The 24,029-nt window shown below is 43.4% G+C and overlaps 2 protein-coding genes across 5 annotated transcripts; both read left to right on the top strand.

Moving 5' to 3' along the window:
- The first annotated feature begins 417 nt into the window (after positions 1-417).
- On the top strand, positions 418-17,584 carry LOC120820754 (leucine-rich repeat-containing protein 1). Of its 2 annotated transcripts, none has more exons than XM_040178877.2 (15): positions 418-840; positions 941-1,184; positions 6,364-6,481; positions 7,120-7,198; positions 8,174-8,263; positions 10,532-10,588; positions 10,687-10,750; positions 11,351-11,425; positions 11,629-11,773; positions 12,109-12,227; positions 12,812-12,895; positions 14,150-14,265; positions 14,628-14,800; positions 15,791-15,936; positions 16,208-17,584. In XM_040178877.2, exons 2-15 carry the CDS (start codon positions 1,026-1,028, stop codon positions 16,364-16,366), a joined length of 1,584 nt encoding a protein of 527 aa, XP_040034811.2. In that variant the 5' UTR covers positions 418-840; positions 941-1,025; the 3' UTR covers positions 16,367-17,584. The 2 variants fall into 2 exon arrangements, with proteins under 2 accessions (XP_040034811.2, XP_077960958.1); XM_078104832.1 differs by having other exon boundaries at positions 542-840; positions 989-1,184.
- Positions 17,585-18,342: 758 nt separating this feature from the next.
- On the top strand, positions 18,343-21,601 carry LOC120820755 (uncharacterized). Of its 3 annotated transcripts, none has more exons than XM_078104833.1 (7): positions 18,343-18,772; positions 19,016-19,234; positions 19,416-19,499; positions 19,695-19,772; positions 20,212-20,460; positions 20,586-20,678; positions 20,868-21,601. In XM_078104833.1, exons 1-7 carry the CDS (start codon positions 18,476-18,478, stop codon positions 21,003-21,005), a joined length of 1,158 nt encoding a protein of 385 aa, XP_077960959.1. In that variant the 5' UTR covers positions 18,343-18,475; the 3' UTR covers positions 21,006-21,601. The 3 variants fall into 3 exon arrangements, with proteins under 3 accessions (XP_077960959.1, XP_040034812.2, XP_077960960.1); XM_040178878.2 differs by having other exon boundaries at positions 19,410-19,499; XM_078104834.1 differs by having other exon boundaries at positions 19,410-19,499; positions 20,586-20,682; positions 20,868-21,044.
- The last annotated feature ends 2,428 nt before the right edge of the window (positions 21,602-24,029 follow it).

Raw genomic sequence — 24,029 nt, 5'->3', positions numbered from 1 at the left:
AACAAATACTGAACCTCGTACACACAGCCAAACCAATGAGGATGTGGTTGGTATTCTGCTGTGTGTAAGGAGATTATCACATTAGTATAAAGCAAATCTAGGCCGATATAACATTTATTCTTCAAAATACTGCGCATAAAGGCGGCAATGACTGTCAGATTATTGTGGGGTACTGCATCTTATTTAGGCCTTTCGGGTATCCAAGCAGCTTCATCTGGATATGCATTGGTTACATTGTTACATTTAAAAATATATATATATTTTTATATCTAGCTCACTTTCAACAGGCGATTCAAACAAAAGTACTGCGTTATTTTAAAGTAAATGTAGTATGAAAAGTACATGAGCTGAATAGCCTTAGTGGCATGTAGTATTGTTTACTACCCCCCCCCCCCACCACCACCACCACCACCACCACACACACACACACTGTACCCGGTCCTCTGCGCCCCATCATGGCGGCCCTGTGCGGGACGCCGCCACTCCGGAGAGGAGGCACCGGAGGGGGGAGGAGGAGGAGGAGGGACCCGGATGATGACGTAGGATCGGAATGAGGGAGTGAATGTTCCGGGTCAGAAACTGGACGGGAGAGGAAATTAACTCCGGGACGAGACGGGGGGAAGAAAAAAAGACACGAGAATGCGACCCGCTTCCACACGGAGATGTGACGCGCAGGTTAAACGTTAAAGAGACGGAGATTTAAAAGCAAAACGAAACAAAAAAGGAGACGCAGATCGACGCGGGCGACGAAGAGTACAGGTGCCCTAAAAAAACTACTAACCAAAGTGAGACATCGACGGAGAACAACTCTGAACGCGCCGCGTCGGTGTTCGCTCGCGCGTGAGTTTCGCCCCGCACCTCTTTATTTCTTATTTGCTATTTAACGGTGTATTCCAGCGCAGGACCGTCCCTCCTCCTCTTCCTCCTCCTGCTGCTACAGCAATCTGTTGCATCGCTCCGTCCTGCCCGCTGTTTGTTTGTTTGTTAGTCGCGCGGGTTCGAGGTCTCGCGCCCCCCCCCCCGTGATGTTTCACTGCATCCCCCTGTGGCGGTGCAACCGTCACGTCGAGGCGATCGATAAGCGCCACTGCTCCCTGCTGTATGTGCCCGACGAGATCTACCGCTACGGACGAAGTTTGGAGGAGCTGCTGCTGGACGCCAATCAACTCCGAGACCTGCCCAAGGTAAGCAGGGAACACGCACGCACGCGCACACACACACACACACACACACACACACACACACACACACACACACACACACACACACACACACACACACACACACACACACACACACGCGCGCGCACGGAGTCGCTCGGGCATCCCGTGAGACGCTGCTGCGAGCTTGGGGACAATCATTACGCAAGATCAGCAAGATCATGCACCTTCTGTGGAGGTGGAAATTCCCCCCGAACCCACACCTCCCACCGCCGGCTGACTACACTCACACACGCACGCACGCACGCACGCACGCACGCACACACACACACACACACACACACACACACACACACACACACACACACACACACACACACACACATCCTTCCTGCAACAATACTGATTCAATCTTATATTAGTGCTGACCATTAAGAGTTTTTGTGTGTATTTTTCCATTGTTTTTTTTTAAATTGGATTTTAAAGATATTTTACCCAATAATTACACGGATGAGTTACATACTTACAAATGATATATTTTTGATACAATCATTTGAAGTCAACTAGATTAGACAAAACAGACGTCTCCGATGCCAACGACAGTCTACAGATGTGTATCTCCAGATTAACCTCGCCTTCATCCAGCGAGGTAAAACAAGGCCACAAAGAGATAAATTCATATGATTTGCATCTGAGTAGAGACTTATATCCCATATAAGAATGCTCATTGTTGATCTTGGATTTTATCTTCACAACAACAACAACAACAACAACAGCAAAAAAGTTGCATCCTCTGATGAAGGCCATCGAGATGCAGCCAAATAATTTCAGTCCAGACAAACCGACCAAAACTCAAATATAAGTAATTCTTTCGGACCAAAGCGGCAAAATCTTCACATTGTAGAAGCCGGTCTTCTTAGTGCTCAGGATTAAGTAGGCATCTAGATGAGGGATTTTAGGTTTATTTCTTTACTGTTTCCCTCATGACTTTTGCTGACCTTGCTCTGGAAAATGTTTATTGCAAAACTTTGTCAGTGTATCCTTCAAACGCAGGCAGTGCATTTGGTAATATGGTGGGTGGGTCAAAAGAAAATACGCTGATTTTTTGTTGTTGTTTAAGCATCTTGACATTTTGCTCTAGTGTGACACACACACGCAAAATGAGTTCAAGCCGAAGGACTATTTCCTGGCTTGGCGTGTTCGTGGAGATGCGAGATCGTGGAGATGATGTGACTGACCTCACACGGCCCGTGTCACACTGTCAACTTTGTCCACAGGGGGAAAACGCACACTTTTGTTGTCGCCTCTCTGATGCGTTCGTATGTGCTAGTGTCCACTCATAAAGTCATAATGGATCATTGACCTGAATTGTTAAGTGCCGACCCATAAAACCCATAAACCGGCACACATGACGGTGCGCCTGACAAACGTGTGTGCTGTTGGTGCACCCCGCTCATCGTGCACTCCCTCGCCGCGCGCGACCACCGTGACCGTCGCGGCGTCGCAGCGCTCCGTTCAGAAATACTCTGAGCTCGTTTTAGAGGGACGCGGGGTGTAAACAACGGGAACTGTTTGCGGTGCTCTCTGGCATGTAACTAATGTCGTCAACGTCCGCCGAGTGAACCCAAGAAACGTCCCTCTGGATGAACCGTTTGTGTTGGTCCAGTTCAGTGCTCGCCGCGCGGCCCCCGAGGTGGCTGAATGAATAAACACTGAACGCGTATTATGGTAAAGACGATGACGTGACTGTGACGCGGGGAAGTGGTTCAAGTCCGACGCTGCAACCGGCAGGCAGATAAAGACACGCACAAGGCAGTGTTATCGCCGGGATGGAGCGGCGAAGGTGTGTCTCTCTTCACCGTGACAAGATGAGACAAGTTGCGCTTGGTCTAGTTTCTGTAGTTTTACAAAATATAAAGTCACCAAGACACGGAGCACGGTTTTGTTTCAGTGGATGGGCTCTATTTCTCTGCGCTGCTCTTTGTTCCTCTGATTATTTGTTCTGGGGCAGAGGACAAAAATTGACATACAGTAACTTGTGTCTCTAGTTTGTACAAAATAATTGTTAGTTTATTAAACTTATAATATGGCTGGAAAAGAGGAATGACGATGAGATGGACACAGTTTCTACTGTTCTCAGGTCCAGAGATGTGTGACTGTGTCAAAGGGCTTTGAATAACTGCTTCTAACATCTTTACCACATCTGGAATGATTGCACTTATGCACAACTGTATTAATTAGCCATTAGTTTATGAAGTGAATGAATTGAGGGGAATTGATCGGCAGCTATTTTACACCATATTAGTCATTTGATTCATTTATCAACAGAATGACAAATGTTTTCTGGCTGCAGATTCCTTAATGTGACGCTTGTCTCGCTCATATATGATTGTTAGCAGAATACATTGTGTGTTTGGACCGCTGGTTGAATAAAAAGAGCTATAATGATATATATTTTAAAGTAAATAATCTCAACTTGCTTTCAGACAGTGTTTTAAACAATTAGTCACGGAATCGAATTGTCAATCAACAGAGACTTATTTGGCAATAGCTTTTAAAAGTATTCATACTAAACCTTTTTTACAAAAAAAGAACGCAAAAGAGTAGTATTTGTTTTTGTGGGATCTTTTTAGCACATTTCAATAGTGACATGCAAAGCGATGTCCCAGAGCGAAGAAGAAGCTTTTATCACACGTATAAAGTGGCAAATAAAGTGGTGCAATGAATCCCGGAGCAGGAAGGCGCCTGTTGAACTGACTCTCTTACTCTCATGTAAACCACAAGCTCATCAGGTCCGTGACTCTAGTGCAGTTGCTGAGTTTCTGACATGTGGTTCGGACAGTTTTAACTCTGGCTTACGCTGTAGGACACGTAACACCGTACACGTATGACCACGTAACCTACATGCAACCTCAGAAGCATTCGGCACTAATGCCTTTTACTGCAGTCTTTATGGGTGTTGGGCTGCGGCACATTAATGCACATTCTTCCATCTTCTTGGTAAGATCAGGTCAGGATTTCATTCCGAAACTACTAAAACATTGATATCTGCCACTGTTGATATCTTGCAAAAATAATCCATGCACTTACTTTCCCGGAACTGCTTGTTCTCTGACAAACAGTGCTTCAGGTGACGCTGGGCATTCAAACATTGACTCTGCAGTTAAGGGAACGGTTAATGTTTTTTTGCCTGTTTCGTTTTTTTGCCCGTCACACGCGGTTGGTTGTTTGGGGCGTGGCGCTGAATGAGAGCAACTGGAAGAACACGTTGGCTGTCGGTGTAACGCACGACCTGCATATTCGCTGCTAGAGGGATAATGCAGAATCCATTATAAATTGCTCTTTGTTCCTCCTCCGCTGAGGATTAGATGGGGACAAAGGGCAGGACGGGTTCAGGGTGGGAACGCTGACATTGGTAATGGGTCTATCAAGTCAACGTTAAACGAGAATTTGCGTTATTTTAATGAATCGCCACGGTTCAGTTTAGTTTTCTGCAAATAAAAAGTATGTACGAGCCGTAACTCCTTTTGATATCATCAAGAGACAAATCTTTGAGCTGTGCACTTGGGAATCGGACACGGGCTGCACCCACAATTTGATTGTGCAAGCGAAATGGGAAAGTGAAATGAAGTGGTGGTTAGGATGCAAAACCTTTCAAATCTCTTACAATGAGTCTTACAAGTCTGTTCTTGTGAGACTCTATGAAGTGAGGAATGATTAGAGACTGTTTGAACTATCTTAAGACCTCGCACGTGCATTCTGTAATAGGGTGGAGTTTGACTTTTGGACTCTTGGGCCCTATTTATTGCTCACGCATTATTAAAATGTGTTCTGGATATGGTCTACAAATAATGAGCAGCCTGTTAATGAGTTATTATTTTCATTGCAATAACACCTCGCTGACCGTAGACATGATTGGATGCGCGTTGGATTCTGCTTTTTGTTTCTCATCTTGCACTCGTTAAACTTCCAGAAACGGAACCCCAACGGGTTCTGTGGTTTGAGGGAGAAAAAGTTCAATATTCTCAAAAGTGGCACAGTCATTAAGAATGAATGAAAATCCATTAAGGCAAGTGGAAGACGTGAGCGTGATTGTACAGTATTGATCTGTGTTCATTGTCTGCGCAGCAGCAATAATGAGTAATGACGCGCCTTTTGTAACCGCTTTGATGAAATGTCGAATTCATAGACTTGTTGATACCCAGCAACCCCCCCAGACCAACACGCGTTACCTGTATCCGAACATACAGCCAGCTGATGTGTAGATTCCTAAAAAGTGTTCCACTAGCAGGTCGGAAGGCCGTAAGTCAACTAAACATCTTGACCGTTAAACTGGGAGGTTGGAAAAACGCCGCCGCCGCTTGAGTCCGCGTTGGTTGCAACGGATTCCAGTGGCAACAGTGGAGTTATAGAAAAGAACACGGCGACTTAATTATTGTGTCTGCCTGGAATACACATCCCTTTTGTTGTGGTTCTGCATTCCACGTGAAACAAGTGCAACAGGCTTGTGCGTGAGACGAAAGTTTCTCTCGCCACGTTCAGGCAAACGCGCGGGTCAAAAGAGTGCCGAGATTAAATGGGTTGATTAGAGGAGAAATGAGAAATGTAGGTATTTTAGCAAGTGCATTAATGGATGTTTGTGGCCTGCTGCCTAGGAACCAGCAATAGCAGAGAAAATAAGAAAGACCCTGAGGGAGAATTTGTGAGTCTGCTTTTTCTGGTGATGCCAAAACATCCAGGGAACCTGAAGCAGTCGTGCAAGCGAGCTGCTCCGCCGTCACACAGGCAGGTTTCTGCCCGCTCTTGCTCCGCGTAGTCAAGAATGTGTTTATTGTGTAATTGCCGTTTGTATAAGTGGGCCAACCTGCTTTTTCTTTCCTATACGTTGTGGTGAACGTGGTCGACGGAGACTTTTAACTGGGAGACGAAAAGTAAAAATCAGTTGTGAGACGACCACGGTGAAGCCTGCCGAGTACAGCTGTCATTAAAGTTCAGTTCTGGGATTGTGTTTAATTCAATGATTTGGTTTGAACTAGTAGCGTTCAAGGAACAAACTGTGACAGGCTGTTAACAACGTTCAGATGATATTGGTAACAGTGTCACTCGTTCTGCCAGGAGGCATCCGTGTCGTGTGAGAGAATCGCTGAAATCCAAAACCCTTTTAAATCTCTTTACTAAAAATGTATTTTGTTTCAACTTTCAGCCATTTTTCCAGCTGGTGAAACTAAGAAAACTTGGCCTGAGTGACAACGAGATTCAGAGACTTCCGCCAGAAATAGCCAACTTCATGCAGCTGGTAGAACTGGATGTGTCTAGAAATGGTAAGAGAAAACACTGCTTTTCCACCGTAAACTAGAATATTACAGCACATTCCAATAAACTGCGTTTCTGTGTATTTTCTCCACATCTGCGAGAGTATATGTTTACGAAATGAGTTCAGCCAATGAGCATCGACAGATCTCCTCCTCGGTGAAACTGATCCAAGTGCAAGATAAGGCTTGGTTTCAATGAGTCGGCCGCGTCGACCCGGATGCTCTGTGAGGAAATACAACAGCGCAGGCGGCTCCCAGTTCACAGGCTGTGGAGCAAAAGAAATAACAAAAGAAATTTAAAATGTTAAGATTACAAACATTTAAAACACACACACACACACACACACAATCTTACACACACAGTGTTGTTGTTTGTATTGAGTCCTGGTTAAGTGGAGGTGTGTGCAGAGTGAGACCTGGTTAACATTGCAGCAGTTTTGTTTTATTTCACACTAAATACCATTATTTACAATAATATCTTCACTGTTGTTTTTGACATTTATTCAACCATTCTTATTATTCAAAATTAAGAACCACTTCTCAATTCCCATGTTTATCACTTGCATCTGAACCCACCGTTTTTCATATACTGTCTTATATTATTGAACTACTGCTGATTGTATCTTGTGTGTTTTTTTTCTCTTCAGATATTATGGAAATTCCAGAGAGTATTTCATACTGCAAATTCCTCCAAGTGGCAGATTTCAGTGGAAATCCATTAACAAGGTAGTTCTCAAGATTATGTTGGATTTCATTTTCAAGAAGGAAAACGAATAACTCATAATTCAATACTCTCTAGCTCTCTTCTAAAACATTCAGCCGTCAAAGATTGTTCAAACCCATCACATTTCATACGAATTTTGATACTTAATGCTTGTTGGTCTTTCCCCAAATTCTTTTAACCATTTATCTTGATGAATGAATATTTTAATAGAGAAAAACGGGAAGTGTATCTGTAAAAAAATGAATCTTGTGGAGAGCTATTTCTGTTTCCGAGTTGTGTGTGTTTCAGGGATGCCTCGCTGTCATGAACATTCACACACTGTGACACATTGCAGGCTTTGCATAATTTGCTTTACTTTGTGTGCGGGAGACAAAATATAATTTGCACCTCAGCAGGGACAAAACCACATTGTTTTTCAGTAATTAGTTCAGGGGGCAGCAAAGAACAGGATTACACAGTCCTTTGTGTTCAATACTTTTTAAAGTACACACACACACACACACACACACACACACACACACACACACACACACACACACACACACACACACACACACACACACTCCTTTTCCACAGTAGTAGCCTGATTTTCCACTCATTAGTCCTATTTAAACTTTGCGATGGTGAAGGTTTAGTTCCCACTGATCTGGTTTCTATCTAAATCAAACGTTCATTAACATACGACATTCAGTGTTCCTAAACTATTAAAAACAACATCAGATGATAGAAAAAAATGAATTTCTATTGATCCTTGCAGGAGAAATATGAAAGCAGAAGTAGCCTTTTTGGTTTCACCAGCCCACCTTTATGTAGAACAGGGATATTCTGAGATGTATTACAATGCTCTTATCTGGTATGCCTTAAAAAGCTTTTCCAATTCCACCCACAGGCTCTAAATAAGTATAAAATAATAATGATCATCTGTACACTTTCTCCACCTGCCCCGCTCCCTGCTGCTTCTCTTTTTGTTTCCCCAGATTACCCGAAAGCTTCCCAGAGCTAAGGAATCTAACATGCCTTTCCATCAATGATATTTCATTACAAGTTCTACCAGATAACATTGGGAAGTAAGTGAATGCAGCATTTCGTCGTACTTACTTTTGACACATTGAGTGTATCAAACTTTTGCCGGGTCAGCACACACCTCCCGAGCAGCTTGAGGTGAATTGAGGGACCCTTTCTCACCAAACATCCCACTACTCTCTCTCTTATAGTCTCATTTAGTAAATACTCACAGAGTACTGGAGAACCGATCTCAGGCAGCTGCTCAACCAAACCGCTGAGCGGCAGGTTTACTTTAAAGCTTTAAAAAGGGCCCGAATTGCATTTTTTTTCACTTTCTCCTGTAAGAATTCGCTCTAAAATCTCCCTGCACTGGTAAACTGATGCCTACCGCGTTCCATCCGTCAGGGTCGTCTCCTCAGCCACGTTGTGGTGGCTCGTGAAAGGAAAAAGCCTTTTTGCGAGATGGCCTTTAATCTGCTGCGGTAAAGAGGGACGTCTGGCCAGCGTTCGTATTCCTATGAGGTCCCCTTTCTTCTTCTCGGGTCACTGGATTCAATAACTAGCTGTGCGCTTTGAGGCCAAAATAGCTTTTTGTTTAGAAGTTTGGGGTTCAAAGGAAAACTGAGTTAAATTTTAAACCCTTTCAGGAGGGAGTTAAAGGGATGAAATGACTCTTAACGTGCACATTTGAGTTAGAATGTTGATAATATTCTGACATTTGACTGATTAAAACACAGTGTGTGTGACTGCTGAGAAAAGTCCAAAAATGTATTGACTCATTTTGTATTTTAAGACAGAATTGCATGAATAGATGTCAATAAGCACCTTGTTTTACGTTCGTGCAGTGAAACTTACCGGCAGTGCGCTGGCTGGCATATTCTAACCGTAAGATAACTGCTGAACTGAGCAAAACCAAGCAGACTTTGTTCTGCGCTGCCAATGTGCCATAAACGAAGGATCAGCGCGACGCACTGCTGGCGGAGGAGCGTGATGCAAGAGGGGATTCTCTTTGCTTCCTTAGGGATCGTACCTCAGGGGGGTAGGCTTGAAATACCACGCCGCTACTCATAGAGGGGTTTTATTTATTTTTTAGGCTTAATGTGTATCTGATGCCCCACATATGTTGATGGACCTAAATAAGATTTTGTGCAGGACACAAAACGCCAGATGGCTTTTCTGAGGAACATCCATACTGCAATGGATTATAGATGCAGGGGCTAAAATTGGGCTACAGCGGTTATGATTTCATGTTGAAGATGTGTTCTCAGTTCTAACACATTCTACAGAATGTTGAACCGAGCTGAAAACCAATAGAGCCAAAGTCAAAATGTGTTGCGCTGCCTCTTCTTTTTTAGTTTTTCATTTTCGTTTACCATGGAAACGGGTACAAACTAAGACACCAGTTGTATGAATCTGTGTTCATGTTCATTTCCAAAATGGTCTCTTAGGGTTTCCTCAAGGAAACGTACAAATTTCCCTTCCAAACAAAGTCTGCTTGAGTGAGAGAGATCTCGTTATGGTATTGCACACGCCCCACATACGTCCACGTCTGTCTTACATAAGGCCTGCTGTCTGTCCAGAAAGGTTATGAAACGCATGCTGTGGGTTTTTAGAAGTGGTTAAGATCAACATTCGAGGGTTGACGTTGAGAGTGTTTTCTGTTCAAAAGCAAATTTAATTAAAAAAAAAATGCTCTGTTTAAAACGTGAGACGTAGGGGCCTGTTTTGTTTAATCTATTGCTCAGCGGCCCGCTGAATAAACGACACGCTATAAATGAAAAGGTGTTTTCAGTTCATGTGGTTTCATTTGGGCGTGTAAAAACCGGTTCAGACACACTAGATGCGAGATAAAGCTGATCTGTTTGGCAAAGTCAATCCCTAACAACACACGCAGGCCAAACTATTTAGTCTGGGTTCTATTTGTTGTCATAAAATCCTCCATTAATTGGGTCAATTTACAGGACTGAGGCTTGCATAAGCCGCTCTGCAAGAAGACAACCCTGGACTTTGGTCCATGATAGCCGTTTAGACATATTGCCCTTCATTTGAAGTAGTGGTTGTTTATGTTCCTGCAGTTTTACCGACCTGATAAGACTGACACTCCTCCAAAAGTACTTCCTGTTCTCAGATATCTGATCGCGAGGAGGCATTTTACAATAATCTTCAGCCTTCATTAAAATCAACAACGTTGTTTTGTCTGGAAGCATCATGTGTAATAATTATCTTTTGTGGTGGACGCATGAGAAGAAGTTGTATGGAAACCGAACTGCGGTTCACAGGATTTTCAGAGATGCGTCACTGTCCCTCTTCTTCTCTTGTCATAATTGCAGCCTTTCCAATCTGGCATCACTAGAACTCCGAGAAAATCTGCTGACATTCCTGCCAGAGTAAGTGTTGCGATCAGGTGAAGGCTAACAAAAGTTCCTCACGCATAAGCCATGCAGCGGGCCTCGTTCTGAACTCCGTTGCCACGTGTCGTCCACAGGTCACTTTCTATGCTTCACAGACTTGAAGAGCTCGACTTAGGAAACAACGAGCTGTACAGCTTGGTAAGTTGCTTTTGTGCCGGGGGACTCGTTCCCTCAGAAGGATGCCACATGGTACACGAAACAAGCGGAAATAAACTATTCCCATTTCCTCCCTGCTCCTAGTAGATTAGTTTCCCCTCGAGAACGGCTTTCACTTCTTATCACCCAGATGGGAGGACGGCCATCTGCCCTCAGCTTTGGTTTTCAGTTGTACTCTTATGTGGGAATTTCTTTTTACTGACAGATGAAGCAAAGTCACTCTTGATTGGTTTATTTATTGATGACCTAACATGTGTTCATTGAGCTCAATTACATTGTTGGTTGTTGTTTGAAACCTTTTCTTAGATTGTACATACAATTACTCTAAGTAATGCATTCCATATACAATGCATCTAAATACCAATCTTTAAATTGGCTTCGACAAATTCATAGTATTCATGAGGAAATGCTCCCTTGAAGAAAGCAGTGCAGCCTCAGACTGTCGGGGGGGAAATAAGTTTATCGGAGCGTGATTGAACTTATTTTTTTTTATTCATTATGCTTTACTCTGATAAGTTTGTGTTTTTCAGCTTTACTGTCTCTCACTCTTTTAATCCCTCCATTTCTTCTTCTTCCACACAGCCAAAGTCAATAGGCGGTCTTGTCAGCTTAAAGGACTTGTGGCTGGATGGAAACCAGTTGGCCGAAATCCCTTCTGTAAGATCATTTTGTTTCCTGTATTCCTAAATCGGTTGTCTATTGTCTCTGCATTGATGAGAGCACCGCCGTAACTGAGTGTTCAGATACAACCAGTCTGTCGTGTCCAAACTCTTAAGCTTAAATGTTGTTAATGCATGGACCTTATTTACTGCCGTGTTATTGAAACTGTGCCAACCACGAGTCTCTGCTCCGCACTGAAGGAGATGGGCAGCATGAGAAGCCTGTTGTGTCTGGACGTATCCGAAAACAAAATGGAGCGACTTCCGGAGGAGTTGGGTGGCCTGTTGGCGCTCACTGACCTGCTGGTGTCTCAGAACCTAATTGATGCTTTACCAGAAAGTATTGGTGAGGATGCGAATCCGCCTGCTCTTCATTAGCACGATTAGCACCACCGCTATATTTATATTTACCTAAGAGGTTACTTCTCTTTATTGGGGTGATAATCATATAAGGGAAAATTTTTCCCCTAAAGTTTAATGGCATGCTGGGATGTTAATATAATTAATAATACTACGCCATATGTTATAAACCTTGTAGGTATTATTGTTAAAACCACCCACTAAAAGTAAATGTTAAAGCACACATTTTCCTCAATAAAACAATCAATGCTTCATAAGTCAAATTATTCTCTGAGCGAGGTTGATTTTGATTAACATATTTTTCTTTTTCTTTCTCTACAGGAAAACTACGGAAACTTTCTATTTTGAAAGCGGATCAGAATAGGCTAACTTATCTCCCAGAGAGCATCGGTAGCTGTGAAAGCCTTACTGAACTTGTGCTCACTGAGAACCAGATACAGGTGTGTTTGCATCTGTTTTACACGTTAATCTTAATCGACATTTTAAAAGAAAACATGGGATTAGTTTTCGTGCAGATATTTCATCAACACGGTTACAGTACAACAGTTTTGGTATTATTAGCTGAATAAAGGTTTTATGTTTTAATTAGAAATGACATGCTATACATTTAGTTTATTTGTGCATCTTTACCGAGCACCATTGAGTGTCAACACCACTGAGCACCACTCAGTATTTCTGCGTACAGCCTTTCATCCCATTTTATGATTTCTGAGCTGAAAACATTAGCACAGCCTCATGATGTCAAACATCTGGCATGTGGCAGAAGGACATTACGTTGAAAGGGAGAGTGAAATAGAGGTTAATGGCAAACATGGAGCTCTTACCAGAGTATTTGAATAAATTAACCAACCGTGTGAGCAACACGTCTCCTTTTGTCTCCGTGCACGAGAGCACCGCTCCGTACTGGTGACACGCTGAGGATTTAGTTTTCTTTCTTCAAACAGTTGTTTGATACGTGATGTAAAGAAACAGGCAACATAAGGAAATACTCTTTGGGGTAACAAAGGTTTGTTTGTCATTACAGAGTTTGCCGAGGAGTGTTGGGAAATTAAAGCGACTATCCAACTTCAACTGTGACAGAAACCAGCTAACGGCATTACCTAAAGAGGTGAGCTTTTCCTACGTCAACCTACATCGCTTATCAAACTAAATTACAACGTGTCCTCAAGAAGTAATACAGGAAGCCCCTTTGAGGACATCTGAGAACTCTATCTCTGTTCATAATGCATTCTAAACATTCTTATAATATGCTTAAATCACTGTATGATCGGCTATAATCATAACTGTCGCAGTCAAGCTTGGAACTGCAGTTCTGTACCGAAGTGTCAGATTATTACAAACCTGTGATTTTGTTCTTCAATATGATGAACTCTGTTTTGAGTGCAGTGATGCACAGCTGTTACGGTGGGCTGTTTATCGTAACAGATTCTCAGTGGCTCCAATTCTCAAAGGTCCATTCCCGGCGGGATCAACAACGCGCCCACTCGTCGCGCGCTCTCATTTCACGTTTGCAGCTCAGTCCTTTTGGTGTGCGCCGCTCTTCTCCGAGTGTGTCCGTTGTGTTTGTGTGTGACATTCTTTTCTGAACCTCTCGCCTGTTTAAGCGACGCTGCGCCCGGTTCAGAGCTTCATCTGAAAGGCGTCTTCAGACGTTGCACAATGGCCCTGTGTCTTTATGACAGAAAGGCAGCACTGTGGAGAAAAATAACAAGTCGGCCTAGATAATGAATCCGTGCCGTCACCTTTTTTCGATGAGTGCTACTGCCATCGCATGGGATGCTGACAATCACAGCGTGGCCATGAACCAAGTATTGATCAGTGCGTTTCTGGGCTACTTGACCATTGGACCAGTTTTATGGATCTGAATGATGGTTTGTTAATCGCTTTTAGACACTTTTCCCCATCTGAATTCTTTCATGGAAGCAGACCTGTTAAGGTTTTTGAATTATTTTGAAATAGTTTCTTGCTGATGCTTTATGTACTGATGACTGATCGTATTAACTTGTGTAGATGATGAGCTGAACTTTCCCATTTTAACATAATCTCTTAAGCAACGAGTCTGTCTCTGCCTTGGCTGACTACTAGGCGTAATTGTTCCTTTTCTTAGGTCCCTCTGCCCCAATCTATTTAAATATAACTGTTTTGACATTGAGATCACAAATTCCACTCCACAAATGCTGTTGTGCACATTTACTCTGGTTTCTATTGTCCCAGCTTCGTTAAACAGACGACTGATTAGCTTGTGCATTAATATTGCATTTTATACTTCAATAAGGTAAACTTTGTGTACATGTGACTATGTTTTCATGCCTCCCGGGACAACTGTGCCCAGCCTAATCAAAGGATCTCTTCTGCTATGTAGATCGGGGGCTGCAGCGGTCTGAATGTCTTCTGTGTGCGAGAGAACAGGCTGACGAGGATCCCGTCAGAGCTCTCGCAAGCAACGGAACTGCATGTTCTGGACTTCTCTGGAAATAGGTACGCTCATCAACGCTTATACAATATATCCTTTTTTTGTAGCGTGATTGGTAGGTAGACGTTGGTAATTAATAGTAGTGATTAAAATAAAAAATACGATTTACTTATACCGAATAAATACCACATGTTTTCCACTACGTGACGTCTTCAGATTACTTGGATATTTCCACCGTTATTGCTCACCGTCTGTCAAGAGGTTGTTCCGGCTCTGCGTTTCTGCCACAACCGGTTTGGACTTCAGAGAATGTCTGCTGCTGTAAACACACACTAACGTCTCTGACTCTGGAGTTGTTGTCAAAACGGCTGCAAAGGTGTGTTTTTCGGTTTCCCCTGTCGGTGATTCACGTCCGGTCTGTTTTCAGGCTCACCCACTTGCCGATGTCACTGACCACGCTGCGGCTGAAGGCTTTGTGGTTGTCAGAGAACCAGTCGCAGCCTCTCCTCACCTTCCAGACCGACAAGGATCCCGACTCCGGGGAGAAGGTGCTCACCTGTGTGCTGCTGCCCCAACAGCCATGTGAACCGGACAATAAAGGTACCGTCTTTCATCAAGCCGAGACTAATCCTGCGAGGTTGTGAATAACCTTCGTGGATCATGAACATCTCTCTCATAGCACAGCTGCTATTTGTTTGAATTGTTGGTGGCCCGGCCCTCTCCATCTAGAGTGAAATTACTTCATTTACGGAGTATTCATTAGTTCTCGCATCGTCTCAGATACCCCAGCGGTTTTGAAGGCATCATCACATGATCCGCTCGGGGAAGCACAGTGTGTTCTGCCTCCTCTGATCCCTGTATTGGTTGATTAGGAAGTCCTGTAAGAGATCACCGCCTATAAAAGGTCAGCGCCTCTCATGTCCCTTGAGGCCGTCCCTGGCCATTTTTTTTTCTTCTCCCAAAATGCAGTGGATTGGACAGCTAAAGAGGCTTAGCAGCGGATGGCCCATTGCCGTTAAAAGCTCGCCCGCTGGGTGTAGAGATGCAGCCGGAGGGCGGCTCCATCTCCGCCTGATACAGCGGTTTATTGTAATTATTTTTCTCTGCTGTCATGCACAGGCTCTAAATCTGTCAGGGTTAATTGCAAAGTGTTTGCTCCCTACGTGAACCTGTTTCTCTCACTCAAACGTACGCAGTTCATTTCTTTTCATGACGCTCGTCGATTTTGGTGACGTGCCGTCCTCCTCGTGCTGGAGATGCAAACACAAGGGTGCTGGAGGTCAGACGAGCGAGGCTGAAGCTGGAGTTGGGGGCAGGGAAGATGGTGTTGCTGTGAGCTTATGACTAAGCCGGGATTTGAAACTGTGATCTGGCAGTTTCAGGCTCTCTCTTATGAACGCTGCGTTATGACCGATTTCATTTTTTTGAGTTTGATTTTTTTGGCAGATTGCAGAGATGCAATCGTAACAACCATATTGATTTCAATGTGCTCCGATATGTGCTTAAGATCTTCCGATTCCTTCTGAGCGTTTGGATGAACGCATTGATTCCAGTAGCTCAACTTGTGTTGTCTTTTAAACCAACAAAAAGGCTCAGATAATCTCGCCCGCTGTGGAGCCCTGGAGAGTCTGGTGAATGACATGGCAGATGACACGTGGGACGACAAAGCCCCCAACAGGATCAGTGCCATTCGCTTTCTGGATGATGATGATGATGAGGAGGAGGACGACGACCAGGTGAGACCAGCAAGGGCAAATCTTACACTAGCTGGACATCAGATTGGTATTTCACGCCAATGTTAACCCGCTGAAATGTTGGGCGGGTTAAAGCCAGCGAACTTCATCCTCCCGGGAACACAAATGCCACTCTGTTTTCCTAAAAAGGAAAATGCTACTTTGCTCCCTTTAGCAGTGATGCTCCGCTACGAGCCTCCAACCATCCCCTGTAAGCTCGGTGCGGATATAACGGAGGTACCTCCGATCTGAATCTCTATTCCTCTTATCACAGGGAACGCTACTTCGCCGGGCCACGCCTCACCCCGGCGAGCTGAAGACCATGAAGAAAGCGGCCGAGAACCTCCGCAACGACATGAACGCTGCCAAAGGCCTGGACTCCAACAAAAACGAGGTCAATAAAGCTGTGGACAGAGTGACCACATCCGTGTGACCGTTTATTTACCTCAGACGTGTTTTTTTCGCCCTCCTGTGTCTCGCCGTATCGTCCTGCACAAACCCCGCAGCCCCTTCTTTTCGTCTCCCTTCCAAACCCCCCCGGTGTGTGTGGCAAACCCCTCCTCTGATCACGCCCCGGGACGCCTGTGACCGCACTCCACCTCTAGTCCTGTGAAAAACGCGTTCGACTCCGGCTACCTGGGTCGCTGTGCCTTCCTCGTTTAAATTAATGTCCAGAGTAGTAATCTGCACACATGCTCCTTTTTAAGAAGATAATTTATCAAGATTTTACTTTTTTAAAAGCCTCTTTTTTAAAAATACATTAGGTAGTTGCACTATTATAAGTCTTTATAATATGGTTAAACCTTCTTTAATGTATTATATATTTGTTTCATATCTATTTTCCAAAACACTGGTTTAATACTTTTTACATTTTGGGCAAAAATAAAAGCAGGTGTTTTTGAACCTACTGATTAAGGATTATTGTTTAGCCTCTTGTGAATATTGCTACTTTTATACTTTTTGGCAGCTCAGATGTAAATAAAAATGTATAGTAAACCTTTTTTTCTTTTTTGAACTTGGTACTGTCTCTCTTCAAAAAAAAAAGAAAATCAAAATAATGAACAAAACGGATGTCTTATTCAATACATATAATTGTTATTGGTTGAGCAGATTGCCTTGAATTTTGTTAATTTGTAAAACATCTAGTCCTTTTCGTTGGATTCTAAATTAATTTGATTAATTAAGTTTGGATTTAAGTGCTGCACATCAACCTTTAATTACTCATCTGCAACATAATTGTGCAGAAGTAACGGTGCCGTCTTATTTATATGTGCTGTGCTTTACTGTTTTACAATGTTTTTCAAATAGATGCCAAAAGCGGTAAAAACAACAACATCCTTCCCTTTTAACGGAGGATACTGTGTACAATAATCATCAGGTCTGGTCAGAATCCTTTAAAATTGCATTTGTTAGAAGTTCTACTTTAATGCACTTCTCAGCATTTGTTAAATTCTTTTAAATGGTACATGCTCATTTTGTATTATTTTGTTTTCAAATTGATTGCAAAAAGGGGACCAGACAAATTGGTCCAAGTGTTGGTTTTTATGTTTTGAATTATTGCACAGAACAGATCTCCGATGGGCACTGCGCCTAGAGATTTGCATGACATTTTAACCACTGATCAATAAAATGAGTGCAACACTAAAAAAAATGTTTGTTATTCCTTTTTAATTTTATTGAGTTTGGATGGATTGACTTAATCTCTCATTTGAATTTAATGAACTTTTGAAATTTAAAACCCAGATACTTTGAGTGGTCTTTCTTATTTTCCATATCTAAAACTAATTTTAATAAACTTCATCTAGCTTTGAGGCAACAAACCAAATATTCCATTTCCTGACCCCTGCGTTGCTTGTTTTGTCCGCCCAGCAGTGCATGATGTTTCTGTGATGCCCTCCAGCATGTGACTTATTTGATTTGTTCCCTGTGCACATGCTGCATGTGTTGACGTTTGCTCGCTTGAAGTATATCCTATTATTCATGTATTTTTTATTTGAATATATTTGCACATTTTTAATTAATCACTTGAGCACAGGTATTCTTTTTCCAGTGAATTATCCGTTGACTTAAACACATTTTTAAATGACAGGTAATTCATTGGAAAGTATTGGTTTCTGCTGTTACTGGTGTTCAGTTTTAGGTGGTGAACTGCTTTGTAATAACAAACATAGTAAAGCTAAAGATGGACTCCCAATGTTCTCAAGTGGAGGCCTTTTCATTATACGCATGGCATCAACCGTCGCTCTCTTTCTCAAGATCCACTGGAAGACAACATTTGTCAAAAAGTCAGCAAACGAGACAAAGAATAAGATCTCTTTCCATCTGGCCTCTTAAAACAGTTGCAGCAGTGAGCGTTGTGCAATTACACTTTGGAGTGATCGCTGTCTTGGTGCCCTCTGGTGCACAACATAAGCATGCGCTATGAATAGTCCAACATGTTTTATTATTTTGGCTTAACCACATTGATCCTTAGCTGCTCCGTTTGAAAGCATCATTGGCATTGTGCTGCTTTTACTTTAGGTCCTGCCTTGATCATGCATTCATGATGGAGTACACGGATCCCCCACCGTCACTACTTATTTCCCTTAAGGTTTTCACATTGAAATTAAACTGTCAGCGTCGGCTGGTTTCTTCTGAATATCTCCAGCAGTGTAGAAGGCCTCACATTAACCCGTCCTTAAGGGCCAGCAGCCAAAACGTGGCCTTTCCGGGCTTCAGCTGGTTGGCGAACAAAGCGCGGCAGCAGGGAAGACCTCAACCGTCCCCGGCCGGGGAAAGTGTTTGCTGTCGGTCGGCCGGCGCAGGCAAGGACGCAGAGGACGTCAGGCCACCTGAGGAGGTCTGTTTTCAACTTCACGTCGTTTTGTCTTGATTTCATTTTGATATAGGCGGTGTCCATGTCTATCGACCACTTCTTCCACTTCCAGATTGCAGCTCTTCTGCAGATTCTCACTTAATCCAGATTAATTACAATTACTTATCAAGAAAACCCAATTTGAAGTAGTCGTTCAAGAACTACTCCACGGGTGTTTTTCTCGCGGACTGACGAGTCCAAAGGCATCTAAATGTTTCCAATCACCAGGATGGCGCAGGCCGGCTGTCAGAGAGCGACGCCTCACCACGGCGGTTCCGCCATCAGAGAGGCGAAAGCAAAGAGGGGAGGGAGTTACTGCGTCACGGAGGTCTCGATGCGAGGGCCGGTCTCCATGGAGCCACCAGCGTAAAGATGTCCACGGGACGCCATTTGGTGCCAGAGAACGCCCTTCATCAGGATTCATTCGCCTCCCACGTGCCTTTAAGAGTAACTGAACGCTGTCGCCTTCCTAAATGTCTAATCATCTCTCTGAGGTTGCATCGCGCTGCTAACAACTGATTGATTGTGGCAAATGATTGCATATCACGCGTTCCTTGTTGCTTGCCCGTGGCATGAATTGCAATCATATTTGTATGCATAATCAAAACACTTTCCTCTTAAGTTACAGATCAAAGTGTCGGGCCAGAGTGGTAGTTTGGGAATCAGCATTGCTGGTGGAAGGGGCTCTCTGCCTTACAAACTCTACGATGAGGTAAGTGCTGGTGCAGATTATCCAGAAGGGCTCAATCAATTGCAAGATGTCTGCTTGTTTGGTTGAAGGTAATGAGAAGCAGCCTTGTGTAATTAAACACTTGCATCTCCTCTTTCCAATTTACCAACAAAGACAGCTTTGAGCAGAATGTTAATACACAGCTCCCTCAGGCCAACATGTTTGTTTCCCTTTCAGGGCATTTATATTTCCAGAGTAAATAGAGGAGGGGCATCAGAAAAGGCCGGGGTCCATGTTGGTGATGGATTGCTGGAGGTAGGATGGGAATAATCTCTCTACCAGCATTTCTGTTCATAATCTCCTGTGCACCAGCTGTTTAATATTCAACCCATGTCTGAAATATGTTTGAGTGAATGGAAGAAAAAAAGCACTTTACTTGGGCTATAATAATGTAATTATGAAACCTACTTCCTGCTGGTGTTTCTCCTGTGACCAATGGAGGGCACCATACAACTAGCAGAGGACATTCTGCTGGTCCTCCGCTCACCGATAAAGCCAGTATGAGGCCGTCAAATTACAAAAGCCAATCTTTGGAATCACGCTTTGGTAGTTTAGCTGATTAATGAGAGTCTGCGGTGGGAATAAACATGCTACTCTCAGAGAACCAAGAGTGTAATTTAATCCCACACTCCTGACCAGTGCTCCCACCTTAACTGACCCCTGTAGGTGTAATGTAACACCACTGTGCTTCCAGGTCAATGGCCTCAATATGCAGACCGCCACCCACCACGAAGCAGTCAGCGCCCTGAGGAACGCCGGGAGCTGCGTCGACATGATAGTACTCAGAGAAAAGCCGCCGCCGCCGCCTCCTCGAGAGGTGTGTGACCGAGAGGAGGCTTGGCGCGTGACGGGTGGACCGCCGTGCGGCGGCCAGAGGGGCGAGCGGATAGAAGACTGTTTGCCCTTGAGACGCGAGGCGGCTGTCTGCAACGGCAACGGAATAGTGGGTGGTTTCACTCAAATCACTACACAAAAACGGAATATCATTTTGTAGACGTCTCTTTTGTTTTTCAGCATGTGCCTCAGGGCTTCAAAATAAGTCTTTTCTATTGCTTTTCTTTATTTCAGTGTGATTTGGAGAGTGAGTTCAACAGGACCTTGTCTCAGATGGAGGCCTTGAAGAAAAATCATTCACTTCAAGGGGGGAAACACACAATGGCAGTAGGTAGACTTAACCCCTCAGTAGCGTAAACCACATACGATATGATCTCACACTGAGGTCAATTCATTTTAGCAATCCCTGAGAATCCCAATACCCTGCAAAGATAAACATTAGACATCGTATTGCATGAGAACGTATTTATTTCCCCTTTCCAATCCTCTTTCCCTTCTGTGGCAATCATCGGGCAGATCCCGCGGATCATCCTCACTCATCCCTCCACCTCAGATGAAGACGTTGAGCTCTTAACACAGATCCCCAGCCGAGAGGCGCTACACAAGTCAGACAGACGCCTACACTGTTTCGACAGCGGTTTCCACCCACCTTGACCGCAGCGAAAAGGTACAAGCAAGAAGGACATCGACTGTTATTCCCTAGCTCTTTTTTTTTTACATGTTACTGTGTTTGATTAGTGTAAAGAAAACTACCAGAATGTATTTTTTCTAGTATGTAAGATTCTAGTGCTGCTAATAGTATTTGGTAATATTAAATGAATTTGCAAGAATGGCAACAAACACTGTAAAGCTGGAACAGACTGCTCTCTCATGTCTAAATATTAATAATATTAAATGCAGTCAATTTAACAATGGACACAGCTAGCTACCTCTACTTCACACCTTTGTGCTAAATAGTGTCCAGGGTAAATGACAATGTGAAGGTCTCGAACTTTTTATAGTCTCTCAAGATGAGATGCCACACGCCTGGATTGAGTCCACCGGAAGTTTGCGTAATGCAGTCCTGATTTATACTGAACACACCTCCCGTATGGGCAAAATGACAGATTAGGAAATGAAGCAAGTGTTTTCTGAAATGGCAAAGAGAATATACATTTTGCCGGTCAATACCTGCCTTGTATTATTTTACACTTTTACATTCTCACTGTTGATTGTTACTTTCTCAATAAAGTGCACAAGAGTTGTTCCAAGACGTTTGTCTTTTCTTCGAGCTGTAGAAGAATCAAACCCATGCTAACGTTGATGCTGACATGAACACCTGCAGTTATACAGACATTCCGTAAAATACACACTCACACTTATTTTCAGTTTTTTGTTTTGTCAGAAAGGTGATAGTTTGACAGATATTTTGAGGTTGTTATTTGCCGGGGTGTTGTTCTGGATCGCACCATTCGGCTCACGTGTCCACCCACCGTACCTTTGCTCTCGGCCACATGAGCCCTGACGGGGCAAGCCCTCGTTTTATCAGCGATGCTCTGCAGTAATGACTGTTTCCTGAGTGATAATAATCCGGGGACACAACTTGTGGCAAAGCACATCCGGCGTGCGAGATTCCGCACACAGACAATTACTGGCTGGTCCTGCTCATAGCGAGTGTTCGTCCGTCTCCGGAGGCCTCCGTGGATCTGGAGCGGGGAGCAATATAACCGGGATTCCGGCAGCACTGGTTTTGCAACTAAACTGCAGCAAAAGTTAGTTGTAATCCGCCACAAGCTCGTCGTCAGCTAGTGTTAGGGATTTAAGCCAGAAGTGCACCCCACCTAACACTAGATAAGGCGTTGTTAGCGGAGATAACATCATGCAGAACACATCACTTAGTCCTCAAACCTTTTCTCTTATAATGTAAATATTGAAAATGCCACGACTGCGCTTTCAATGAACTGCTGGAGCATATGTTTAGTTACGCCAGCAGGTTAGTGATGAGAGAATTTGCCAGACATGTATCATATGAAACTGAGTTTAAGGATATAAACGAGATACACCAACGCCGACTGTGTGACCAAACTCAACGGTGCGCTGTTGGGCGGGAGACAGTTGGATCCACATGTTCAGTGTTTTCTCATTCCGTCCTCAGTGTCTTCGGAAGACAAAGGGAATGTGCCATGTAGGACTTCTGGCTGTGCAAAAAAGAAAAAATGGAGAATCAGGGAAAAGCAGTGAAAAATAGAGCATCGAGTCACGTCGGCCTCATTTCATCTTTTGCAATAAAGTGTTTTATTTTTTGTTAAATGTAAATGTGGACATTTGGATTTCTTTGATCATTGATTTGGATGTTCATGTTCACTGGCTATGCTTCTTCATTTTATTTAAAACGAAAGAATTACCAAATAGGTGGATTTGCATTCTTTTCACTAACAAGAAGGAACCTCTTTTCTGCAGGAGTTGGAGCTACTGGGGTAATTACTGTGCCTGTGTCCAATAATTAGAAACTTCATTTACAATGTGAAAACATTAAATACAATAGTCCATCAGCTTTCACGCCCCTCGTCCACTGTCATGCACACAAACAGTCAAACCAAACAATATATTATTAAGCTTAACTCGGTAAAACAGTGCATTGCCTCTGCTGGTGTGAACTAAATGTTGAATAAAGTTTTTCAGTCCCAGAGAATTTCCTTTGAGCTAAAAGTTAAATTATGTCTCAGATGTTGTATTTTGGAAATCAAAGCAAAGGTATGTGACTTTGTTGCATGTCCCACAGATTCCGGACATCAATCAGGAACAATTGGATTATATAAAAATCATATAATGGTTTAAGGCTATAATTTAATTGCTGCTATCAAAGGCGTTTAGATATTTACATTTAAGGCACTTGTCAGATGCTTTTGCTCCTGAACCCCTCACAATACCAACTCATAAAACTCTGCAGGGTTCACAACTTGCAAAGCTTTATCATTGTGTGTGTTATTTCCTTTCTGTGGGGCTGCCACAGGGAGACGGAGACAGAAGGGGGGGAGGTGCGGTGGGAGGGATATACAAGAACAGCTGTGACAGGAATGAAGAATGTAGTGTACTTAAAGGATTACTATCCACTCCAGAGGTCTGCTTTCACTCACTGATAAGGGAACCGAGGAGTGGATGCAGATTCAAACCAGCTAGAAAACCATTTCGTTTCAAGCGGCCCGATAAGTCGTTATTGGAAACATGCCGAGCTACATTCGTCACACCAGTCGGCAGACTGGCGGCGGTTCATGTTATCTGAAGAACAGCCTATATTGCTCATATCAATTTAAAAATAGTTTTCTCTATTAATGAATCCAACATGCAAGACGTAACCTGATCTTCAATAATGTCTGATGTGAAAATCATGCTGAGAAAAATAGGATGTTTGAAGTGTGTGTTGTGTTCTCCAAGGCAACACACATTTGTTTTGCACCTTTTTCCAATTTTCCGCTCAATACAACCGTCCCCACCTCTGTTAATGATGATCTGAGCTCGGTCAGTCAGGATATTTCTCATGTTTTCAGCCTAATGTCGCCCGTATTGTGGCAGTTTTCCACACATAAAACCCTAAAGCAAGGGAGGGATACCCAACCTGTGTCGTTCAGTGATTGGAGACTAAAAGTGTTGACCAATGAATTATTCCATGGACACGGAGCTACGTGTGTAGCTCTCAGC

Source organism: Gasterosteus aculeatus, chromosome 6, assembly GCF_964276395.1.
Source record: "Gasterosteus aculeatus chromosome 6, fGasAcu3.hap1.1, whole genome shotgun sequence".
Lineage (NCBI taxonomy): Eukaryota > Metazoa > Chordata > Actinopteri > Perciformes > Gasterosteidae > Gasterosteus > Gasterosteus aculeatus.
This window is presented reverse-complemented; position numbering and strand designations above follow the sequence as displayed.